The 19,943-nt window shown below is 34.5% G+C and overlaps 1 protein-coding gene and 3 pseudogenes across 2 annotated transcripts; all 4 read left to right on the top strand.

The window, feature by feature from the left end:
* Positions 1 to 574: 574 nt before the first annotated feature.
* On the top strand, positions 575 to 3,892 carry LOC125602051 (annotated as a pseudogene).
* A 2,614-nt stretch (positions 3,893 to 6,506) lies between these two features.
* LOC125602054 (40S ribosomal protein S24-1-like) lies at positions 6,507 to 8,006 on the top strand. Its single transcript, XM_048773949.1, has 5 exons — positions 6,507 to 6,722; positions 7,148 to 7,189; positions 7,280 to 7,450; positions 7,651 to 7,737; positions 7,827 to 8,006. The coding sequence occupies exons 1-5, from the start codon at positions 6,651 to 6,653 to the stop codon at positions 7,896 to 7,898; spliced, it is 444 nt and encodes a 147-aa protein (XP_048629906.1). The 5' UTR covers positions 6,507 to 6,650; the 3' UTR covers positions 7,899 to 8,006.
* A 990-nt stretch (positions 8,007 to 8,996) lies between these two features.
* LOC125602056 lies at positions 8,997 to 10,629 on the top strand (annotated as a pseudogene).
* A 201-nt stretch (positions 10,630 to 10,830) lies between these two features.
* On the top strand, positions 10,831 to 13,442 carry LOC125602055 (annotated as a pseudogene). The gene is made up of 11 exons (XR_007334581.1): positions 10,831 to 11,016; positions 11,281 to 11,335; positions 11,471 to 11,580; positions 11,748 to 11,807; positions 11,893 to 12,155; positions 12,227 to 12,367; positions 12,437 to 12,488; positions 12,697 to 12,776; positions 12,855 to 12,914; positions 13,001 to 13,081; positions 13,189 to 13,442. The product of XR_007334581.1 is annotated as a bifunctional L-3-cyanoalanine synthase/cysteine synthase D1-like (transcript).
* The last annotated feature ends 6,501 nt before the right edge of the window (positions 13,443 to 19,943 follow it).

Raw genomic sequence — 19,943 nt, 5'->3', positions numbered from 1 at the left:
GATTCAAAACTGACACAAACACTCATCAGCGTGCTGAAAAATCTTAAAATTTTCGTAAAATATAAGCGTTACATAAACCTAAAATAATACATAAAACATGAATTAATTCATTAATTTCAGTTGCTTTCGAATTAAGCACGCAAAACAAGTTAGCAAAAACAATATAGAACTAATTCACTTGATATACTATACGGTCAAAGATTCGTAATGCATTATGGATACCATTCCCCCACCACCGAACGTTGTAATCATACAAAAACTAACATTTCAATTATATTTAATAACTATAGTTGAAAATGATGACATATAAATACAATTTCAATCTGTATAGTGGGAATATATATATAGCAATTTTCTTTTGGTCGTAGATAAAAATTTAAACTCAGCTAGATTTAACTTTACAAAAGTAAGTAAAATACCCATAATTAATTTTAAAAATGATTAGCTAGATTTCGTTCCTACGTAGTACAAGTGACCGTATAAACCGTTGCTAGTTACTACTGTTGAGACTTCTATAAACAGTTGACAAAAGTTAAAAAAAAAAAAAGACTTCTACAACAACAACAACAAAAGAAAATGTTGATATTTTGTATTAGTTTAACCCCCTTTGGACCACCGTTCCCGCAAGAAACGCACACACCGTCTTTTGTCTTTCTTTCACGAGGTGCTCGTATTCCTCTGTAATAACCCACCAAAAGAAAAAGAAAAAATTAAAATAAACTTCCATTGAACTCTTGAAGAAAGCTTGGCCTGTCTGTCTTCTAAGCTCAAATCCCTTTCTCTCACTATAGAGTATTTATTGTAATAATGAGAGTAAATACAGAAACTGTTCTTATCTACATGAGTTTTATCTTCTCTCTGTTCAACTCTTTCTGTCAGAAGAACAAGATGACTATGACCAAATTTCTATAAGAATAAACTCAAACCCACCCATATATATTATGGGTAGATCTATTCATTTATAAACTTTTGGAATTTTTCTTCTTCTTCTTTCTGATTGGGAGATAAGAGAGATGAACAATCTGGTGAGTTATCTTGAGCCAGATTACTCTGAGTTTGTTGAAGTTGATCCTACTGGAAGATATGGAAGAGTAAGCTTTTCCCTCTCAATCAACCAAATCTCACTTAGTTTTATTTCTATCTTTGTTGTTGACTTTAATGTTATTATTGTTTGCAGTATAATGAAGTTCTGGGTAAAGGAGCTTCAAAGACTGTGTAAGTTAATCACATCTCTTCTTTCTTTTTCTTTTCTTGATCTGGTGATGTATTTAACCCTATGATGTTCTTCATAGGTCAAACAAATTAAAGAGATCCATCCACAAAAAGAAACTTTCCTATTGTGGAAAATAGCTTAATTTGATCAATACACACATTAAATGTTGTTTTCTCTTCTTTTGATTATTTGTAGTTACAGAGCATTTGATGAATATGAAGGCATCGAAGTAGCATGGAACCAAGTCAAGCTCTACGACTTCTTACAAAGCCCTGAAGATCTCGAGAGGCTTTACTGTGAGATCCATCTCCTCAAGACCCTTAAACACAAAAACATCATGAAGTTCTACACCTCTTGGGTCGATACCTCTAACAGAAACATCAATTTCGTCACTGAGTTGTTCACTTCCGGCACCTTAAGACAGTAAGCTTCTTCTCCTCTCTCTCTTTCTCTCTTTGTTCTTTGACTCTTACACGGTAATGGATCTCAGGTATAGACTGAGGCATAAGAGAGTGAACATAAGAGCGGTGAAGCATTGGTGCAGACAAATCTTGAGAGGGTTACATTATCTACACAACCACGACCCTCCTATAATCCACAGAGATCTCAAATGTGACAACATTTTCGTTAACGGCAATCAAGGCGAGGTCAAGATTGGTGATCTTGGCCTCGCCGCCATTTTAAGAAAGTCCCACGCTGCTCACTGCGTCGGTACACCTGAGTTCATGGCTCCTGAAGTCTACGAAGAAGCGTATAACGAACTGGTTGATATATACTCCTTGGTATGTGCATTCTAGAAATGGTAACGTTTGATTACCCTTACAGCGAATGCACACACCCTGCTCAGATCTACAAGAAAGTTATGTCGGTGAGTGAGACTTTCCAAACAAAGCTTTCATCTCTATCTATTTGTAGCTAAAAAATGTTCGGTTTCAGGGAAAGAAGCCAGATGCTTGTACATGCATTGTACATGTGAAAGACCCTGAGGTTAAATACTTCATTGAGAAATGCTTGGCTACTGTTTCTCTTAGAGTCTCTGCTCATGAGTTGCTAGATGATCCTTTCTTTCGAATAGACGACGGTGAGTTTGATTTGAGATCAGTTGATGTGGATTATCCGGTGATGCCGCCCTAGTTAGGCAGCCTCATCATCATCTTGCTGACTACTACAACTACCCGTTGAATAGTAGCTCTTTGAATCGTCAGTATTCAAATGGTTACCATGAGTATCAAAACAGGTGGGCTTATAATCCAGGTGAGACAGAGGAGACTATGGAATTGAGCTCTTTGAGTGTAGAAATGAAAATGATCAAGAAGAAGACAAGAGCTCTGGTAATGTTGATATAAGTATTAAAGGGAAGAGAAGAGATGATGGTGGCTTGTTCTTGCGTCTTCGGATCACCGACAAAGAAGGTAACAACAGTCACTTTAATTGTTCTCAATTGGTCCGTCCATCGTGGACCATTATTTTTTGGATTATAACTAGTCCGTCTACAATGGATAATAGTCTCTTTTAGATTTAGATATTTTTTTGCTAAAACCGTAAAATAAAATTTTATTTTCGCTAAAACAGTAAATTATATTTTCTCTAAAATTGTATAATTACATTTTTCTAAAATTGTACAATTACGTTTTCTACTAAAATACTAGTAAAATACATTTTCTAACAAAACCGTTAAAGAAAAGGCGTTATTGTTTGCAGGGCGTGTCCGAAACATTTACTTCCCATTTGACATCGAGACAGACACGGCACTGAGCGTTGCAACGGAGATGGTAGCGGAGCTTGATATGGACGACCACGGAGTCACGAAGATAGCCAACATGATTGACGGCGAGATATCTAGGCTTGTACCTAGTTGGAGACCTGGTCCTGAGTTTGAAGAATCTCTTGCTGCTGCAGCTGCTGCAAATGCCAACATTTGCAGCAATGTGTGTCGAACCGGACTTCAATGGGCTCGGTGATGGATTTCTTGAGGACCAATCCTGGAGCAAACGTTGCACAGTGTTGCAGAAACGGGTGCGGCGAGACTCATGGACGGTTTGAAGAGATTACGATAAGAGAAACCGAGGTTAGGCTTAGAGAGATATGGAAGCTGCAGCAACAGCAGGAGAGCCGAGAGCTTAGCTCGATAGATTCGGGGCAAAACCATTCAGAAGAGGAAGAGGAAGAAGTGTATGAGGATCCTGAAATAACGTTTTCTTGTGAAGCAAGTAACACGCTAAACCATCTAACCGGGTCTGGTTCGTTCTCGTTTTTACCGTCTCTCTATACTGTGATGAGGTAGAGAAAACAGAAGACCAGGTCCAACAAGAGTTCAGATGGCTTAAAGCTAAGTGTCAGATGGATATAAGAGAGATGCATGATGAACAGTTGAAGTCCATGTGGTCGGAAACAGGAGAAGAGGGTCTGAAAGATGGATCTCCGGTTCGGTTTCGGGGTTGGGAAGAGGAGGAGATGAAGATAAGGTGTTTGGAGGAAGGTCAGTACCAAAGTGTCTGAAAAGGACAACTTCTCTTCCTGTTGATGCCATTGAAGCTTGATGTTTCTTCATGTATACATATTGTTCTGGTATACTTAAGAGATTCACTTCAATTCTTTTGTGGTTATTCTTACAATAATACCATTCGAGGATTTAGTTTGTTAATGCATGCAAATATGCAATAAGATTGTATTTATTTAGCTCGTTTCTAAGAATTACGGCTAAATTTCATATCTAGCAAGTTATTTATAAAAACTACTCCTAACTAACATAAATATGTTTGCAAAATATGCTAGCAAGTTGTTTATAAAAACGTTTTAGCACTAACATAAATATTTTCTTGGAAACTCAATAATATTATTGTAATGATTAATCTCTGAGCATTTTGTTTTCATTGTACTGTACCATTAAATGCATGTGGGGGGAAGAAAACAGGTTGGATTCGAATTAATGACAAAACAATAATGGAAGCGAACTATTGAGCAATGTAATAAACATACTAAATTTAGTAACTACTTTTCGTTATGAAAACCATCCCACAAAATTAATCTGTGTTTATAATTTTCATAAGACGTTCGGATAATGTAAAGTGAAATCAGTGGGCAAAATAGTAACTACAGGTGCAAACCCACAGCAGCACATGGCCATGTTCTAGTGCCGACAATCTACTAGAAATGTGGGTTCATCCACATGCGTTGGTTTTTTTTATATATAACATGATTTGTTTTTCGTTCGTCTGTATGACTGTCGTGTAATATAAATGTTCAATAATACTTTTATTGTCCATATCTACACTAGAAAACGATCCTCCAAATTAAGTTCTACGTCTGGTTTGAACTTTCAATAGTAACTCACAAGCTCTATGACAAAAATATTATAATCCATCAATTTTTGTAGATATTCTGTATATACAAACAACATTAAAATGGAAAATAGTAACACTACACGCATCAATTATTATTATTATTTTAAAACTACGCGCATAATTAATTAGTTTACAACCGCATATGACACTCATGTGGTAAGCTACATACTATAACTGCCCTTCTACTAAAAATATGAAGGTCATCAGAGCATATCTTGCAGATCTAAGATATAGGTAGACGATAAACTCTTCTATGATATGTTATGATATGTTAGGTGATCATTGTGATCGTTATGATTATTGTTCAATTATTTTACGTAAGTTGGTGGTTTCTTATGACTTTCTCATGCAATCACAAGATAAACAATTACCATTTCGTACTTTGAAGCGTAATCAGGAGACTAAGGTTCGTGCGGATTGACTTCGTCGGTTATTCTACCTGTTTTCGTGGTTGTTGATAAAAAAAAAAAACTTTTAGTACTGAAATTGTATTCAATTGTTAATTCTAATGTTTTATTTTAATCTTTTTTTCCACTTTTTTGGGGCTTAAACAACTTGTGCTTTTTCATTCTCATCAATGAAATATTTATCTTTTAGTAAAAAAAACAATTACCATTTCGATATAAAGCTCATAGTTAGCTGACTTAGCTCTTGAGTAAAGAATAATAATTTTCAATATATAAGTCATTTTTCTTACTAATTTAAGAAAATGACAAATCCTATAATACGTAGGTAAGATTACGAGTGAATGTAAATTCGTTAGAATTTTTTTTGCTTTTTTTTTTGTCAATATATAAGTTCTTTTTCTTACTAATTTAAGAAAATGACGAATCCTATAATATTTAGATAAAATTACGAGTGGATATGCATTCGTTAGAAAAAAATTATGCATTTTTTTTGACAAAAAAAGCATTAGTATCGTATGTATCTATTAAGAAATATTTCCACATATGGTATTTTAGTTTAAGATATTGTAAGATTTTAATTAATTTCTTTTTTTCAAGATTTTGATTAAGTTACTTAGATCAACAAGAAAGGACGACTAAACGACCCTAAGCCACAATGTGTTTTACGACAAACATGTATCAAACATGAAAATGATGCCTGTCCAAATTCAGAGTCTGAAATTTACGTTAAACGGTTTATAAAATTCAATGGGGGAAACAAAAGACAATGAAAAATGGTAGGGACATGATATGAAGAATTGAATTAGGTTGACCCTATCAATTGAAGATAGTAATAATTGATCTTAAAAGGAGCCTTACAAAATCTTAAATTATCGTGTTTATTGATGGCATGTGGTATTGAATATGTACAGATCAAACGTACCCTTTTCGTACCCAACCCACTTCAGTGCCAACCATTCGTCTCGTATCTTCCTCCTCCACTAACGTGTCGGTCCTTCAAAAGCTTTGGTCGATATATCTTTTTGCGGTGGAATGCCAACTCATCTGATCATTCGTGTGTGTGGCTAATAAGTCCAACAAAATTATTTATTAGTTCTTATCTTAATAAATAGTTAATTACTCTTCTTTACCACGTGTTTTAAAAGTAGTCAATGAATAAATGATTAATTTAGTTTTAAAATTGTCAAATTAGTTAACTAAATCCAAACTAAGCAAAAAAAAAAAAACAGATTCATGTTACTCAATTTCTTTCAACTTAACTAATTTATTTCATGAATGAGCTTCAGACTCTGCATATATAATATTTTTATTTTATTTTACTGATTTCAATAACTTATATATAAAATAGACCAGGCTGACCAAAAACAAAATTAAAATAAATTAGGCTATACACAGTTAAGAACTCAAGCCCCACTGGACTCTTCTTTTACTTCCAAGTTTTGTTTTATAGATCAAACCTCAATAAAATTTCAAAACCGGGTTAAGATTTAGTAAGCCCAATAAGGTTAAAGCCCATTAAATGTCCGAAAGAAAAAAACCCTAATCAAAGACCTTTACTATAAAAACGCTACATCTTGCTTTGCGCGTCTCTTTCTTTTCACCCGAGCCGACGAACGAACGAACGAACGAACGAACTCAAAGCTTTTGCAGACAGATCTTCGTTTGATCACCGGCGCAATCGCAACAATGGCGGAGAAGGCAGTCACGATCCGAACCCGTAAATTCATGACCAACAGACTTCTCTCAAGGAAGCAGTTCGTGAGTTTCTTAGCTCATTTTCAATCTCTCTAATCATGCTAATCAGTGCCTTGTGCATTTTTTGGTTTTATCGGATTAAAGTTATAACTTAATGCAATGAGAGTGTTTATTGTCTTTGGTTATTGATTGCTAGAATAGTATGATTATTGATAACGGGGGAATTAAGAAGAGTGTGAGCTTCTTCATCGGTTCCGTGTCGGGTCTGTATTAGTCGGTTAGGGTAGATCCGGTTAACCCCGGTTTAGGTTTATGCTTGTACTGGTTTCCTTTCTATTATAATAATGATAATAAATTAAAAAAAAAGAAGAAGAGTGTGAGCTGATAGTTTCTGAATCTGAGTAACTTAATGCAATAGATTAGTCTTGAAACTCATATAAGGTTGTTGGATCAGTTAGTAAGAAAAATGGTTGGGTTTGTGGATGTAGGTTATTGATGTTCTTCACCCTGGAAGAGCCAATGTTTCAAAGGTATGATCTTTACCATTTCAAAGACTAGTCTGTTAAAGTGGTTTTGAAATTGGTGAAATTCGTTTTTGATTTTTTTTTTTAATTTTAAAGGCTGAGCTGAAGGAGAAGCTAGCAAGGATGTACGAGGTCAAGGACCCAAATGCCATCTTTGTTTTCAAATTCAGAACCCACTTTGGAGGTGGTAAATCTTCAGGGTTTGGTTTGATCTATGACAATGTCGAGAGCGCTAAGAAGTTCGAACCCAAGTACAGACTTATCAGGGTAAGTAAATGCTCTTTCCTCTCTTCATTTATTTCCATTATATATCGATGTATTGAAACGTCTGATCTCATGCTATTTAGTCTAGAATTAGTCACTAGCTAGATACTAATACTATCAGTACTCTTGATCATTAGAGTTAGTCTCTCTCTGCCTTCTTCTGAAAACTTGTGAGATGATATGTTTCAATATGTGATTTGTAGAATGGTCTTGACACCAAGATCGAGAAATCAAGGAAACAAATTAAGGAAAGGAAGAACCGCGCCAAGAAGATCCGTGGTGTTAAGAAGGTGAGACCTACTGTTACTAGTAATCTTTACACACAAGTGTTATACACTAAGATTCTGTTTTCTCATATTTCTTTGCTTTTACATCGCAGACCAAGGCTGGGGATCCCAAGAAAGAAGTGAGAGATCACAAGACAGCATCAACCATTTTCTGTTTTTCGTAATCAACTTTTATGTTATCTTAAAGTTCTTTGTTTGTTGTTAGATATTTTCTGCAACTTGACATTTAAACTTACTCGGAAGGTTTTGTTCAATACTAGCTCTTCTCACCGTTTCCAGTTTCAACTAGTGGTGAAACAAAAACTAAACCGACTTAAACCAGAATTCATTAATCCAATTCTCAAACGTGTAACCTAATGTTATCAGATGTATGTACCTAAACCCGATTCCGACGTACTCATACTTTTGGCTATTCGATATTCTTTCGTTTAAAAAAATTTCGTTTCAAAATAAGTGTCGTTAGAGTTTTAGAGTTTTAGTGCAAAATTTACTAATAAATTTTTTTATTTTATTTTTTTATTATTTAAAATATAGTTAAGTGTATAAGTAATTGTGTTTTTTTTTGGAAATATACAAAATCATACGTTTTTTCTGTGTATAACGTAGAACGATAATTAAAATTAAGCAGATGTGCCTACTCTCATACTTTTGGCGATTTGATAGTTTTTAAAGTGATTTTCACACATTTCTATTGAATGAAGAATATAGGCATTTGCTTTTAAGTTTCCGAGACTATGAAAAAGAGAGAGAACGTTAAATAAACTTCTCTTTTTATGACATAGAACCTACCACATAGCCAGTCATGCACCCAATTACAAATGCTTTTTAATTTTGTAAAACGAAAAGATAATTAGTTACGGTTTACATTGGGCTTGTGTGTGTTTTTGTCTAAATAAGTACACATGGGATCTACCACGGAGTCACGTTTACCTAACGCTCTTTCTTAGGACTTTTCGTTGGGACCGAGAGACGTCAGGACACAACAGACCGCAATAATACGCAAGTGCGTGTAGGAGTGGGTGACCACTTGCTTGCCTATTCGTGAAAACGTTTCCAACCTACGAAACACCGAAACTACCCCTGGCTGGGCCGAAGAATCCCATGCCCCTACCCACCCAACCCAATCAACAAGCGCGTAACCAACCAAACCAATCCTCGTGAACCCACCTCTTCTCTCTCTCAACCGCATCTGGTTCCTTTGGCTCTTAACCTGTGATCGCGAGCTCAAGCTATAGCCCCAGATCTATTTTATTCTCCGGTGATTTTTGCGTTTAATCATGACATCTGATCAACGCGACGTCGTTTTCTCCTCGAATCACCGGATCTAGAAGAAGGAGCCGCTGGAGATGGAGGAGAGTCAGACACCGACGAGGATCTACGCGAAAACGATGACGTGGCGATTCCCGAAACAAACGAAGAACCTGAAGACGACGATCCGGAGGAGGAAGATCTAACGGCCGCCGTAACCGTCTCCGCCTCCTCAACAGACGCCGTAACCGTCGCGCTCCCAGCCGGATCCGCCGTCCCGGTCTCCGTGATCCCGTCGACTCCTCCGACCCCAAATGGCACCGCGTGACGGAGATCGTCCACCACCAGAGACCACTCCCGCCGCCGACGCCGATCGACGACTCTCGCCGCCTCTTCCAGAGGCTCTGGACCGACGAGGACGAGATCGAGCTCCTCCGCGGGTTCCTCGACTACGTGGCGACGCACAGAGGAGGGAACAGCTCGCACCCGCCCGATACGGCGCCGTTTTACGAGATGATCAAGTCCAAGCTCCAGCTCGAGTTCAACAGAACCAGCTCGTGGAGAAGCTGAGGCGGCTCAAGAAGAAGTACAGGAACGTGATGAGCAAGATTAGCTCTGGCAAGGAAGTGTTCTTCAAGAGCCCTCACGATCAGTCTACCTTCGAGATCTCGAGGAAGATTTGGAATCAGACTGGGAAGATCATTGGGTTTGAGGATAACAATGCGATGGATTTTGAGGAGACTAATACTAATGGTAACTACTTTAACAGCCCTGGTGGTTTGAATCCGAGTAATGTTGAGATTGATTCTGAGAACGGAGTTGAGAAGAGGCTGATGATGATGAGTAGTAGTAGCGGAGGATCAAGAAAACGATCAAGATCGAGAATAGGGAAGATTGAGGAAGACAACAAACCGGTCATCACTCCCTCTGAGGGGCAAACACCAAACGCAGCTAGCAATGTGAACCTCAACGAACCGGCGACGGCTGTAATCGGAGGACACATTGGTGTTCTGATTGAGGAGACTGTGAAGAACTGCGTCTCTCCTGTGATCAAGGAGATGATGAACGGGACGACGAGTATGATGATGGCTGCAATGGGAGGTGGTGGTAATGGTCATGGCTTTGGCTCGTTTAGTCCCGTGTTTACACGGCCGTTAGGTTACGGTGTGTGGAGGAGGGAACAAGGCGGTGAGTGATGAGCGGTGGAGGAAGCAACAGATTCTGGAGCTGGAAGTGTATTCGAGGAGATTAGAGCTGGTTCAAGAGCAGATTAGAGCTACATTGCATGAGTTAAAGACCATGCCGAGTGAGTGGTGTATGATGATGATGATGAAACAAGAAGAGGGAATAATAAGACAATAACCAGTTAGGTTGATATTTGATATGAGTTTAACCTTCTGGAGTGTGTGTGGTGAGTTATTATTAGTATGAGAGATTTTAATATTTTTCAAGTTATAAAATTTGCTTAAGGTATTATTATTGTGATGTTTCTCTAGGTTGATTTTTGTTTTCTTCTTTAAATTATTTGTCAATAGGGATGAATCATAGTGGGGGTTTGTGTATAACCTTTGTATTAGATTTATAGTTTTCTCGTATAACCTTTGTTTCATCATGATGCAGTTACTGAAGTGTATTATTATTATTATATTTGACACATGACTTGAATCAATTACTTAAAAACTTTATTAAGAGAACACCTTGTTTCTCAAATTCTTTTGGGGTGAAAACGCAATACGACAACTGACACCAGATAATCAGAAAAAAATCCAGATTTAAAGTAATAAATTGCTAGAATGCAGAAAATTAGTTATACACGTGAAGAGGTGGAAGGTTAGGTGTGGATTTCGTATGTTTAGCACGTGGTATTTGTTTGTTATGTACTTAGTGCTAAAAGTATATATGATGGGGTAATACGCAATCGTTGCTCTACATTATAGACGGTAGTACTATCGCTCTCACTCTATCTTCCACCATTAACACCTCTCTCTCTATATCTATCTCTTTTGTGGACCAGTCTTTACTCTCTCCAGCTTGGTAAGTTCATTACGTTTCTTCTGAACTCTTCATCTGTTTTCTAAACATCTTCAGGTTCGATTTCAACTCAAGAACAAGAATTTGTTTGCTCTGCCTCATTCACTCATTTGTTTCATCCAATCGTTTTAGACACTGCTTTAACCATCAGTCATTGTCATGTTAAACTCCTAAATCTTGAGATTAGTTTGAGATTACATTGTTTTGCTGTGTAGTAGAGTCTCTTTGTGATCTCCAGTAACCAAATCTGGGAAGTTAATCTTGCAGGAATTACAAAGATCTTGATAGCATGGAGTACTCAATCAAGGATGACGTGACTCAAGTAAATCCATATCTTTCTAGTATTTATTTTTATTTTTTTTCTAATTAATTGTTACATTGGACTCAAAAACTTTGTCTTAAGTTTCTTTGTTCAAGTTATGTGCTTAGTTCCATGTATTTTGCATGCTGGTGACAGTTGATAGGTAACACTCCAATGGTGTACCTAAACAACATTGTAGATGGTTGCGTTGCACGTATCGCTGCTAAGCTTGAGATGATGCAGCCTTGCTCTAGTGTCAAGGACAGGTATATATATATATATATATATATATATATATATATATATATATATATATATATATATATATATATAACTTATCTTGTCTGCTCCAAAAATGCTTATGTTCTTTTTCTATTTTTTTGTTTTGTTTGCTCCAAATTTATTTAATTGAATGATATCTTCTGCTTGGTAGAATTGCTTATGGAATGATTAAAGATGCAGAAGAACAAGGGACTCATTTCTCCCGGCAAGGTACAAACAATTTAAACAAATAATCTCATTTATATTAGAATCAAATTCTTAGTTAAAAAATCTTTGTGATTTACTTACTACATTCAGAACATATTGTGAGCCAACATCTGGTAACACCGGGATTGGTATAGCAATGGTCGGAGCAGCTAGAGGTTACAAAGTTGTGATTACAATGCCTGCATCAGTGAGCATTGAGAGAAGAATCGTACTTCTAGCATTAGGTGCAGAGCTTCACCTCACTGATCCAAGCAAAGGCGTTATAGGAGTCATTGTCAAAGCTGAAGAGATATTAAGCAAAACTCCAGATGGTTTCATGCTAGAGCAATTCAGAAACCCTTCAAACCCACAAGTATATATTTATGGACTCTCCTTTCACATTACTCTTTTTCATTTTGATTAAAATTTTTGGTTTCTCTGCAGTCTCATTATGACACCACTGGTCCAGAGATATGGAGAGACTCTGCAGAGAAAGTAGATATGTTGGTTGTTGGTGTTGGGACTGGTGGAACGATCTCTGGAGCAGGGAAGTTTCTCAAGAAGAAGAAGAATAAAGACTTTAAGGTACAAAACTGATATATTACAGAACATTTGTTAGATACTAAGGCTTCTGAGCATTTATTTTATCAACAGTTTTATGGGGTGGAACCTGCAGAGAGTGCTGTACTCAGTGGAGGGCAACCTGGTGAGTTAGTCTCTTTTTAGCACTCAAGCTTACAACTCTTGTTCTTGAGCATTCAACTCTAATATTTAAATAAACAATCTTATTAATATTAGAAGGCAACCTGGTGAGTTAGTCTCTCTTTTTGGCACTCAAGCTTTTAAATATTTCTCTTGAGTCTAACACACATATTGTAATGAACATAACATTTCATTGGTTACACGGTTTGTAGGTCCACATGGGATCCAAGGTATTGGAGCTGGACTCATCCCAGACAACTTGGATTTTAGCGTTCTTGATGAAGTCATTCAAGTAATGTTGTAGCTAAAACTTTATCAGTATTTTTTTGTGTGTCTGTTCTTGAACTCCATTAGCTATCTCCATTTTCAGGTGACAAGTGTGGAAGCAATTGAAACAGCCAAACTTCTTGCCCTGAAAGAAGGATTATTGGTATAATTAAATCTGTCGGTTTATTGATTCTCTTTTGGTTTAAACCATAAAAACCAACGTTTATGATAAGTGTTATTGTCTGTCAGGTTGGAATATCATCCGGAGCTGCTGCGGCCGCTGCTATAAAAGTGGCAAAACGGCCAGAAAACGCTGGGAAGCTCATAGTTGTAAGTGAAACAGAGTTATAATAAACCAACCTTTTATCTTTAGACCGAAATCAAACCGGATTTTAAAATGAATAACTCGGTATCTACTTATCTCGTCCGGTATGCAGGTGGTTTTCCCGAGTGGCGGGGAACGTTACTTATCGACTCCAATGTTCGACTCGATCAGATGTGAAGCAGAGAATTTGGCAATAGAATGAGAGAGACTTATCATCCACTACTACTACTACTACTTAATTCGGTTCGGTTATGTAATAAAGTATCAAGATACCGGTTTTCTCATTTTTGACAACACATAAGAAGTGTTGTTTGATTTGAAATGACGTAATATTGCTTCCAGAATAAATTAAGAAAATTCTAGACATGTTGATAAATTTCTACAAAGAACAAATAAACAAAATTAAAGCGAAATCCTCGCCGATTTGGTAAAGTTTAAAGTTTAAAGCAATCTAATTACTCTATACTAGTGTCCAAGAAAACTAAACTTGTCAACGTGAGGTGGCAGAAAATGTTAGGGAATTAGTAACAATTAAAAGTAGGCTGTAAGAAACATAACTAACACTACTATAGAAATGTAGTAGTATTAAGTATTCATCACGAGTTTCATGCGCTGTGTTAATTATATATAATTGTACGTGGCAATTATTGATGCATGCGTAGTGTACTTGATGATATATTCATATCATTCTCTTTTCCCTCCAAAATTTTCCAACTTGAATAATTTCTCCTCTTTACGTTTGATTTTCATCATAAGAACACCAATGCATGCTTTGCATTACTCGCTGAGATACATCATTTGCTACATTTTTTAATTAGTTTGATACGCATGTTTTTCTGCTGTTCAAACCTGCGTTCTACTCTGTTTACATTTTTTCCAGTTTGAGTTTTAAAAATGATACATTGTCTCGTTTTCACTCCACTGAATCGAATCTGAAGCAGTTTTAAAGCGGACACTGTCTTGTTGCTTACACAGTCGCTGATTTGTTCTTTAATTCTTGCAGGAACTTCAAAGACCCTTATTAGCATGGGGTGCTTTATCAAGGATGACGTGACTCAAGTACATCCGAGATCTTATGAACTTTTTTCCATCAGTTGTAACGGTCACGTTCTAAGTTTTCTCTGTTCCCGTTTTGTACTTAGTTCCATGTGATTTGTTCTGTGCGTTATGTGACAGTTGATAGGTAACACTCCGATGGTGTACCTGAATAACATCGTAGATGGTTGTGTTGCTCGTATAGCCGCAAAGCTTGAGATGATGGAACGTTGCTCTAGTGTCCTTTAACTGATGGTCTACCTTCGGGGTTACGTTAGAATTTTATAGGAAAGATCGCTGTTATTATGTAATTTCTCGTCAATGTGATCATATTAAAGTCTATGATCATAGTGTTGTATTAATGTATACTAAACTATATTTCAAGGTACATGAACATCGTTTAAATTTTATCAATAAATTAGTAAAACTTCATAATACTCCCTAAATTGGTGGACTAACAACTATAAAATCACTATTTTCTAGAGAAACGGAGACAACAAAAGTTTCAAGCCTCTTGTTAGTGAAGGATGCAACTATGAATTAAAACAATATTTCATATTTTTGAATTTTTTTCAAACTCTGTGTTTAAACCCTACGAAAATATTGATTTTTTTGGTAAATACTTTATATCTGAAGCCTATGATCTTAGGTGGTTTTAAAATTTCTAAACACATTTACATTGTATTAATGTATACTAAACTATTTCATGGTACATGAGATCGTTTTAAATTTTTATCAATTAATTAGTAAAACTTCATAATACCCTCTAAATTGGTGGATTACCACTTAAATCGATATTTTCTAGAGAAACGGAGACAACAAAAGTTCCAAACCTCTTTGACCTTCATCATATGTTAGTGAAGGAAACAACTATGCATTAAAACAATATTCATATTTTTTGAATTTTCTGAAAATCTAGTGTTAATCCCTACGAAAATATTGAATTTTTGGTAAATACTTTATATACTGAAGCCTATGATCTTAGTGTTGTTTTAAAATTTCTAATACATTCTACATTCTATTAATGTATACTAAACTTATTTCATGGTACATGAACATCGTTACTGCTTTTTAAAAATTTCTAAACACATTCACATTGTATTAATGTATATTAAAATCCCTTTCATGGTACATGAGCATCGTTTTATTTTTTTTTGTCAATAATTTAGTAAAAATTCATATACTCCTTAATTGGTGGACTAACTACTATAAAAAACCACTATTTTCTATAAAAACGGAGAAACAAAGTCCAAACCTTTTGACCTCATCATATGTAGTGAATGATGCAACTATGAATTAAAACAGTATTTTCATTTTTTAATTTTCTCAAAATCTATGTGTAGCCCATAGATTTTGAGAAAAAATTAAAAATATGAAAATTTTGTTTAATGCATAGTTGCATCCTTCACTAACATATGATGAAGGTCAAAGAGGTTTGGGACCTTTCTTGTCTCCGTGTTTCTAGAGAATATTTATTTTATAGTGGTTAGTCCACCAATTTAGGGAGTATTATGAAGTTTTACTAAATTAATTGACAAAAAATTAAACCGATGCCCATGTACCATGAAAATGAGTTTAATATACATTAATAAAAATGTAGAATGTGTTTAGAAATTTTAAAACAACCCCAAAGATATATGCTTCAATTAGATCATTTACCGAAAAAATCAGTATTTCGTAGGGGTTAGCCCATAGATTTTGAGAAAAATTCAAAAAATATGAAATTTTGTTTTAATGCATAGTTGCATCCTTCACTAACATATGATGAAGGTCAAAGAGGTTTGAGACCTTTTTTGTCTCCGTGTTTCTAGAGAATAACTATTTTATAGTGGTTAGTCCACCAATTTAGGAGTATTATGAAGTTTTACTAAATTAATTGACAAAAAATTAAACCGATGCCCATGTACCATGAAAATGAGTTTAATATACATTAATAAAAATGTAGAATGTGTTTAGAAATTTTAAAACAACCCCAAATATCATATGCTTCATTATTATAGCATTTACCAAAAAATTCAGTATTTTCGTAGGGGCCCATAGATTTTGAGAAAAATTCAAAAATATGAAAAATCTGTTTTAATGCATAATTGCATCCTTCACTAACATATGATGAAGGTCAAAGAGGTTTGGACCTTTTTTGTCTCCATTTCCCTAGAAAATAGCGATTTTATAGTGGTTAGTCCACCAATTTAGGAAGTATTATGAAGTTTTACTAATTTAATTGACAAAAACTTAAAACGATGCCCATGTACCATGAAAATGAGTTTAATATACATTAATACAAATGTAGAATGTGTTTAGAAATTTTAAAACAACCCCAAAGATCATATGCTTCATTATTAGAGCATTTACCGAAAAATTCAGTATTTTCGTAGGGGTTAGCCCATAGATTTTGAGAAAAATTCAAAAATATGAAAAATTTTGTTTTAATGCATAGTTGCATCCTTCACTAACATATGATGAAGGTCAAAGAGGTTTGGGACCTTTTTGTCTCCGTGTTTCTAGAGAATATTTATTATAAGTGGTTAGTCCACCAATTTAGGGAGTTATGAAGTTTTACTAAATTAATTGACAAAAAATTAAACCGATGCCCATGTACCATGAAAATGAGTTTAATATACATTAAAAAAAATGTAGAATGTGTTTAGAAAATTTTAAAACAACCCCAATTATCATATGCTTCATTATTATAGCATTTACCGAAAAATCAGTATTTTCGTAGGGGTTAGCCCATAGATTTTGAGAAAAATTCAAAAATATGAAAAATCTGTTTTAATGCATAATGCATCCTTCACTAACATATGATGAAGGTCAAAGAGGTTTGGAACTTTTGTTGTCTCCATTTCCCTAGAAAATAGCGATTTTATAGTGGTTAGTCCACCAATTTAGGAAGTATTATGAAGTTTTACTAATTAATTGACAAAAACTTAAAACGATGCCCATGTACCATGAAAATGAGTTTAATATACATTAATACAAATGTAGAATGTGTTTAGAAATTTTAAAACAACCCCAAAGATCATATGCTTCATTATTAGAGCATTTACCGAAAATTCAGTATTTTCGTAGGGGTTAGCCCATAGATTTTGAGAAAAATTTAAAATATGAAAATTTTGTTTTAATGCATAGTTGCATCCTTCACTAACATATGATGAAGGTCAAAGAGGTTTGGGACCTTTTTGTCTCCGTGTTTCTAGAGAATAACTATTTTATAGTGGTTAGTCCACCAATTTAGGGAGTATTATGAAGTTTTACTAAATTAATTGACAAAAAATTAAACCGATGCCCATGTACCATGAAAATGAGTTTAATATACATTAATAAAAATGTAGAATGTGTTTAGAAATTTTAAAACAACCCCAATTATCATATGCTTCATTATTATAGCATTTACCGAAAAATTCAGTATTTTCGTAGGGGTTAGCCCATAGATTTTGAGAAAAATTCAAAAATATGAAAAATCTGTTTTAATGCATAATTGCATCCTTCACTAACATATGATGAAGGTCAAAGAGGTTTGGAACTTTTGTTGTCTCCATTTCCCTAGAAAATAGCGATTTTATAGTGGTTAGTCCACCAATTTAGGAAGTATTATGAAGTTTTACTAATTTAATTGACAAAAAACTTAAACGATGCCCATGTACCATGAAAATGAGTTTAATATACATTAATAAATGTAGAATGTGTTTAGAAATTTTAAAACAACCCCAAAGATCATATGCTTCATTATTAGAGCATTTACCGAAAAATTCAGTATTTTCGTAGGGGTTAGCCCATAGATTTTGAGAAAAATTTAAAAATATGAAAATTTTGTTTTAATGCATAGTTGCATCCTTCACTAACATATGATGAAGGTCAAAGAGGTTTGGAACTTTTTTGTCTCCGTTTCTAGAGAATATTTATTTATAGTGGTTAGTCCACCAATTTAGGGAGTAGTATATGAAGTTTTACTAAATTAATTGACAAAAAATTAAACCGATGCCCATGTACCATGAAAATGAGTTTAATATACATTAATAAAAATGTAGAATGTGTTTAGAAATTTTAAAACAACCCCAAAGATCATATGCTTCATTATTAGAGCATTTACCGAAAAATTCAGTATTTTCGTAGGGGTTAGCCCATAGATTTTGAGAAAAATTCAAAAATATGAAAATTTTGTTTTAATGCATAGTTGCATCCTTCACTAACATATGATGAAGGTCAAAGAGGTTTGGGACCTTTTTTGTCTCCGTGTTTCTAGAGAATAACTATTTATAGTGGTTAGTCACCAATTTAGGGAGTATTATGAAGTTTTACTAAAAATGACAAAAAATTAAAACGATGCCCATGTACCATGAAAATGAGTTTAATATACATTAATACAAATGTAGAATGTGTTTAGAAATTTTAAAACAACCCCAAAGATCATATGCTTCATTATTAGAGCATTTACCGAAAAATTCAGTATTTTCGTAGGGGTTAGCCCATAGATTTTGAGAAAAATTAAAAATATGAAAATTTTGTTTTAAAGCATAGTTGCCTCATTCACTAACATATGATGAAGGTCAAAGAGGTTTGGGACCTTTTTTGTCTCCGTGTTCTAGAGAATAGCTATTTTATAGTGGTTAGTCCACCAATTTAGGGAGTATTATGAAGTTTTACTAAATTAATTGACAAAAAATTAAACCGATGCCCATGTACCATGAAAATGAGTTTAATATACATTAAAAAATGTAGAATGTGTTTAGAAATTTTAAAACAACCCAATTATCATATGCTTCATTATTATAGCATTTACCGAAAAATTCAGTATTTTCGTAGGGGTTAGCCCATAGATTTGAGAGAAAAATTCAAAAATATGAAAAATCTGTTTTAATGCATAATTGCATCCTTCACTAACATATGATGAAGGTCAAAGAGGTTTGGAACTTTTGTTGTCTCCATTTCCCTAGAAAATAGCGATTTTATAGTGGTTAGTCCACCAATTTAGGAAGTATTATGAAGTTTTACTAATTTAATTGACAAAAAACTTAAAACGATGCCCATGTACCATGAAAATGAGTTTAATATACATTAATACAAATGTAGAATGTGTTTAGAAATTTTAAAACAACCCCAAAGATCATATGCTTCATTATTAGAGCATTTACCGAAAAATTCAGTATTTTCGTAGGGGTTAGCCCATAGATTTTGAGAAAAATTCAAAAATATGAAAATTTTGTTTTAATGCATAGTTGCATCCTTCACTAACATATGATGAAGGTCAAAGAGGTTTGGGACCTTTCTTGTCTCCGTGTTTCTAGAGAATATTTATTTTATAGTGGTTAGTCCACCAATTTAGGGAGTATTATGAAGTTTTACTAAATTAATTGACAAAAAATTAAACCGATGCCCATGTACCATGAAAATGAGTTTAATATACATTAATAAAAATGTAGAATGTGTTTAGAAATTTTAAAACAACCCCAATTATCATATGCTTCATTATTATAGCATTTACCGAAAAATTCAGTATTTTCGTAGGGGTTAGCCCATAGATTTTGAGAAAAATTCAAAAATATGAAAAATCTGTTTTAATGCATAATTGCATCCTTCACTAACATATGATGAAGGTCAAAGAGGTTTGGAACTTTGTTGTCTCCATTTCTAGAAAATAGCGATTTTATAGTGGTTAGTCCACCAATTTAGGAAGTATTATGAAGTTTTACTAATTTAATTGACAAAACTTAAAACGATGCCCATGTACAAAGAAAATGAGTTTAATATACATTAATACAAATGTAGAATGTGTTTAGAAATTTTAAAACAACCCCAAAGATCATATGCTTCATTATTAGAGCATTTACCGAA

This window comes from Brassica napus, unplaced genomic scaffold (genome assembly GCF_020379485.1).
Source record: "Brassica napus cultivar Da-Ae unplaced genomic scaffold, Da-Ae ScsIHWf_2728;HRSCAF=3493, whole genome shotgun sequence".
NCBI lineage: Eukaryota > Viridiplantae > Streptophyta > Magnoliopsida > Brassicales > Brassicaceae > Brassica > Brassica napus.
This window is presented reverse-complemented; position numbering and strand designations above follow the sequence as displayed.

Bases quoted from the DNA above. Each gene is read 5' to 3' on its own strand.
- LOC125602054 (XM_048773949.1), top strand. From the start codon at position 6,651: ATGGCGGAGAAGGCAGTCACGATCCGAACCCGTAAATTCATGACCAAC. The intron at 7,451-7,650 runs GTAAGTAAATGC...TGTGATTTGTAG, and splicing joins CCAAGTACAGACTTATCAGG to AATGGTCTTGACACCAAGAT. The intron at 7,738-7,826 runs GTGAGACCTACT...TTTACATCGCAG, and splicing joins AGATCCGTGGTGTTAAGAAG to ACCAAGGCTGGGGATCCCAA.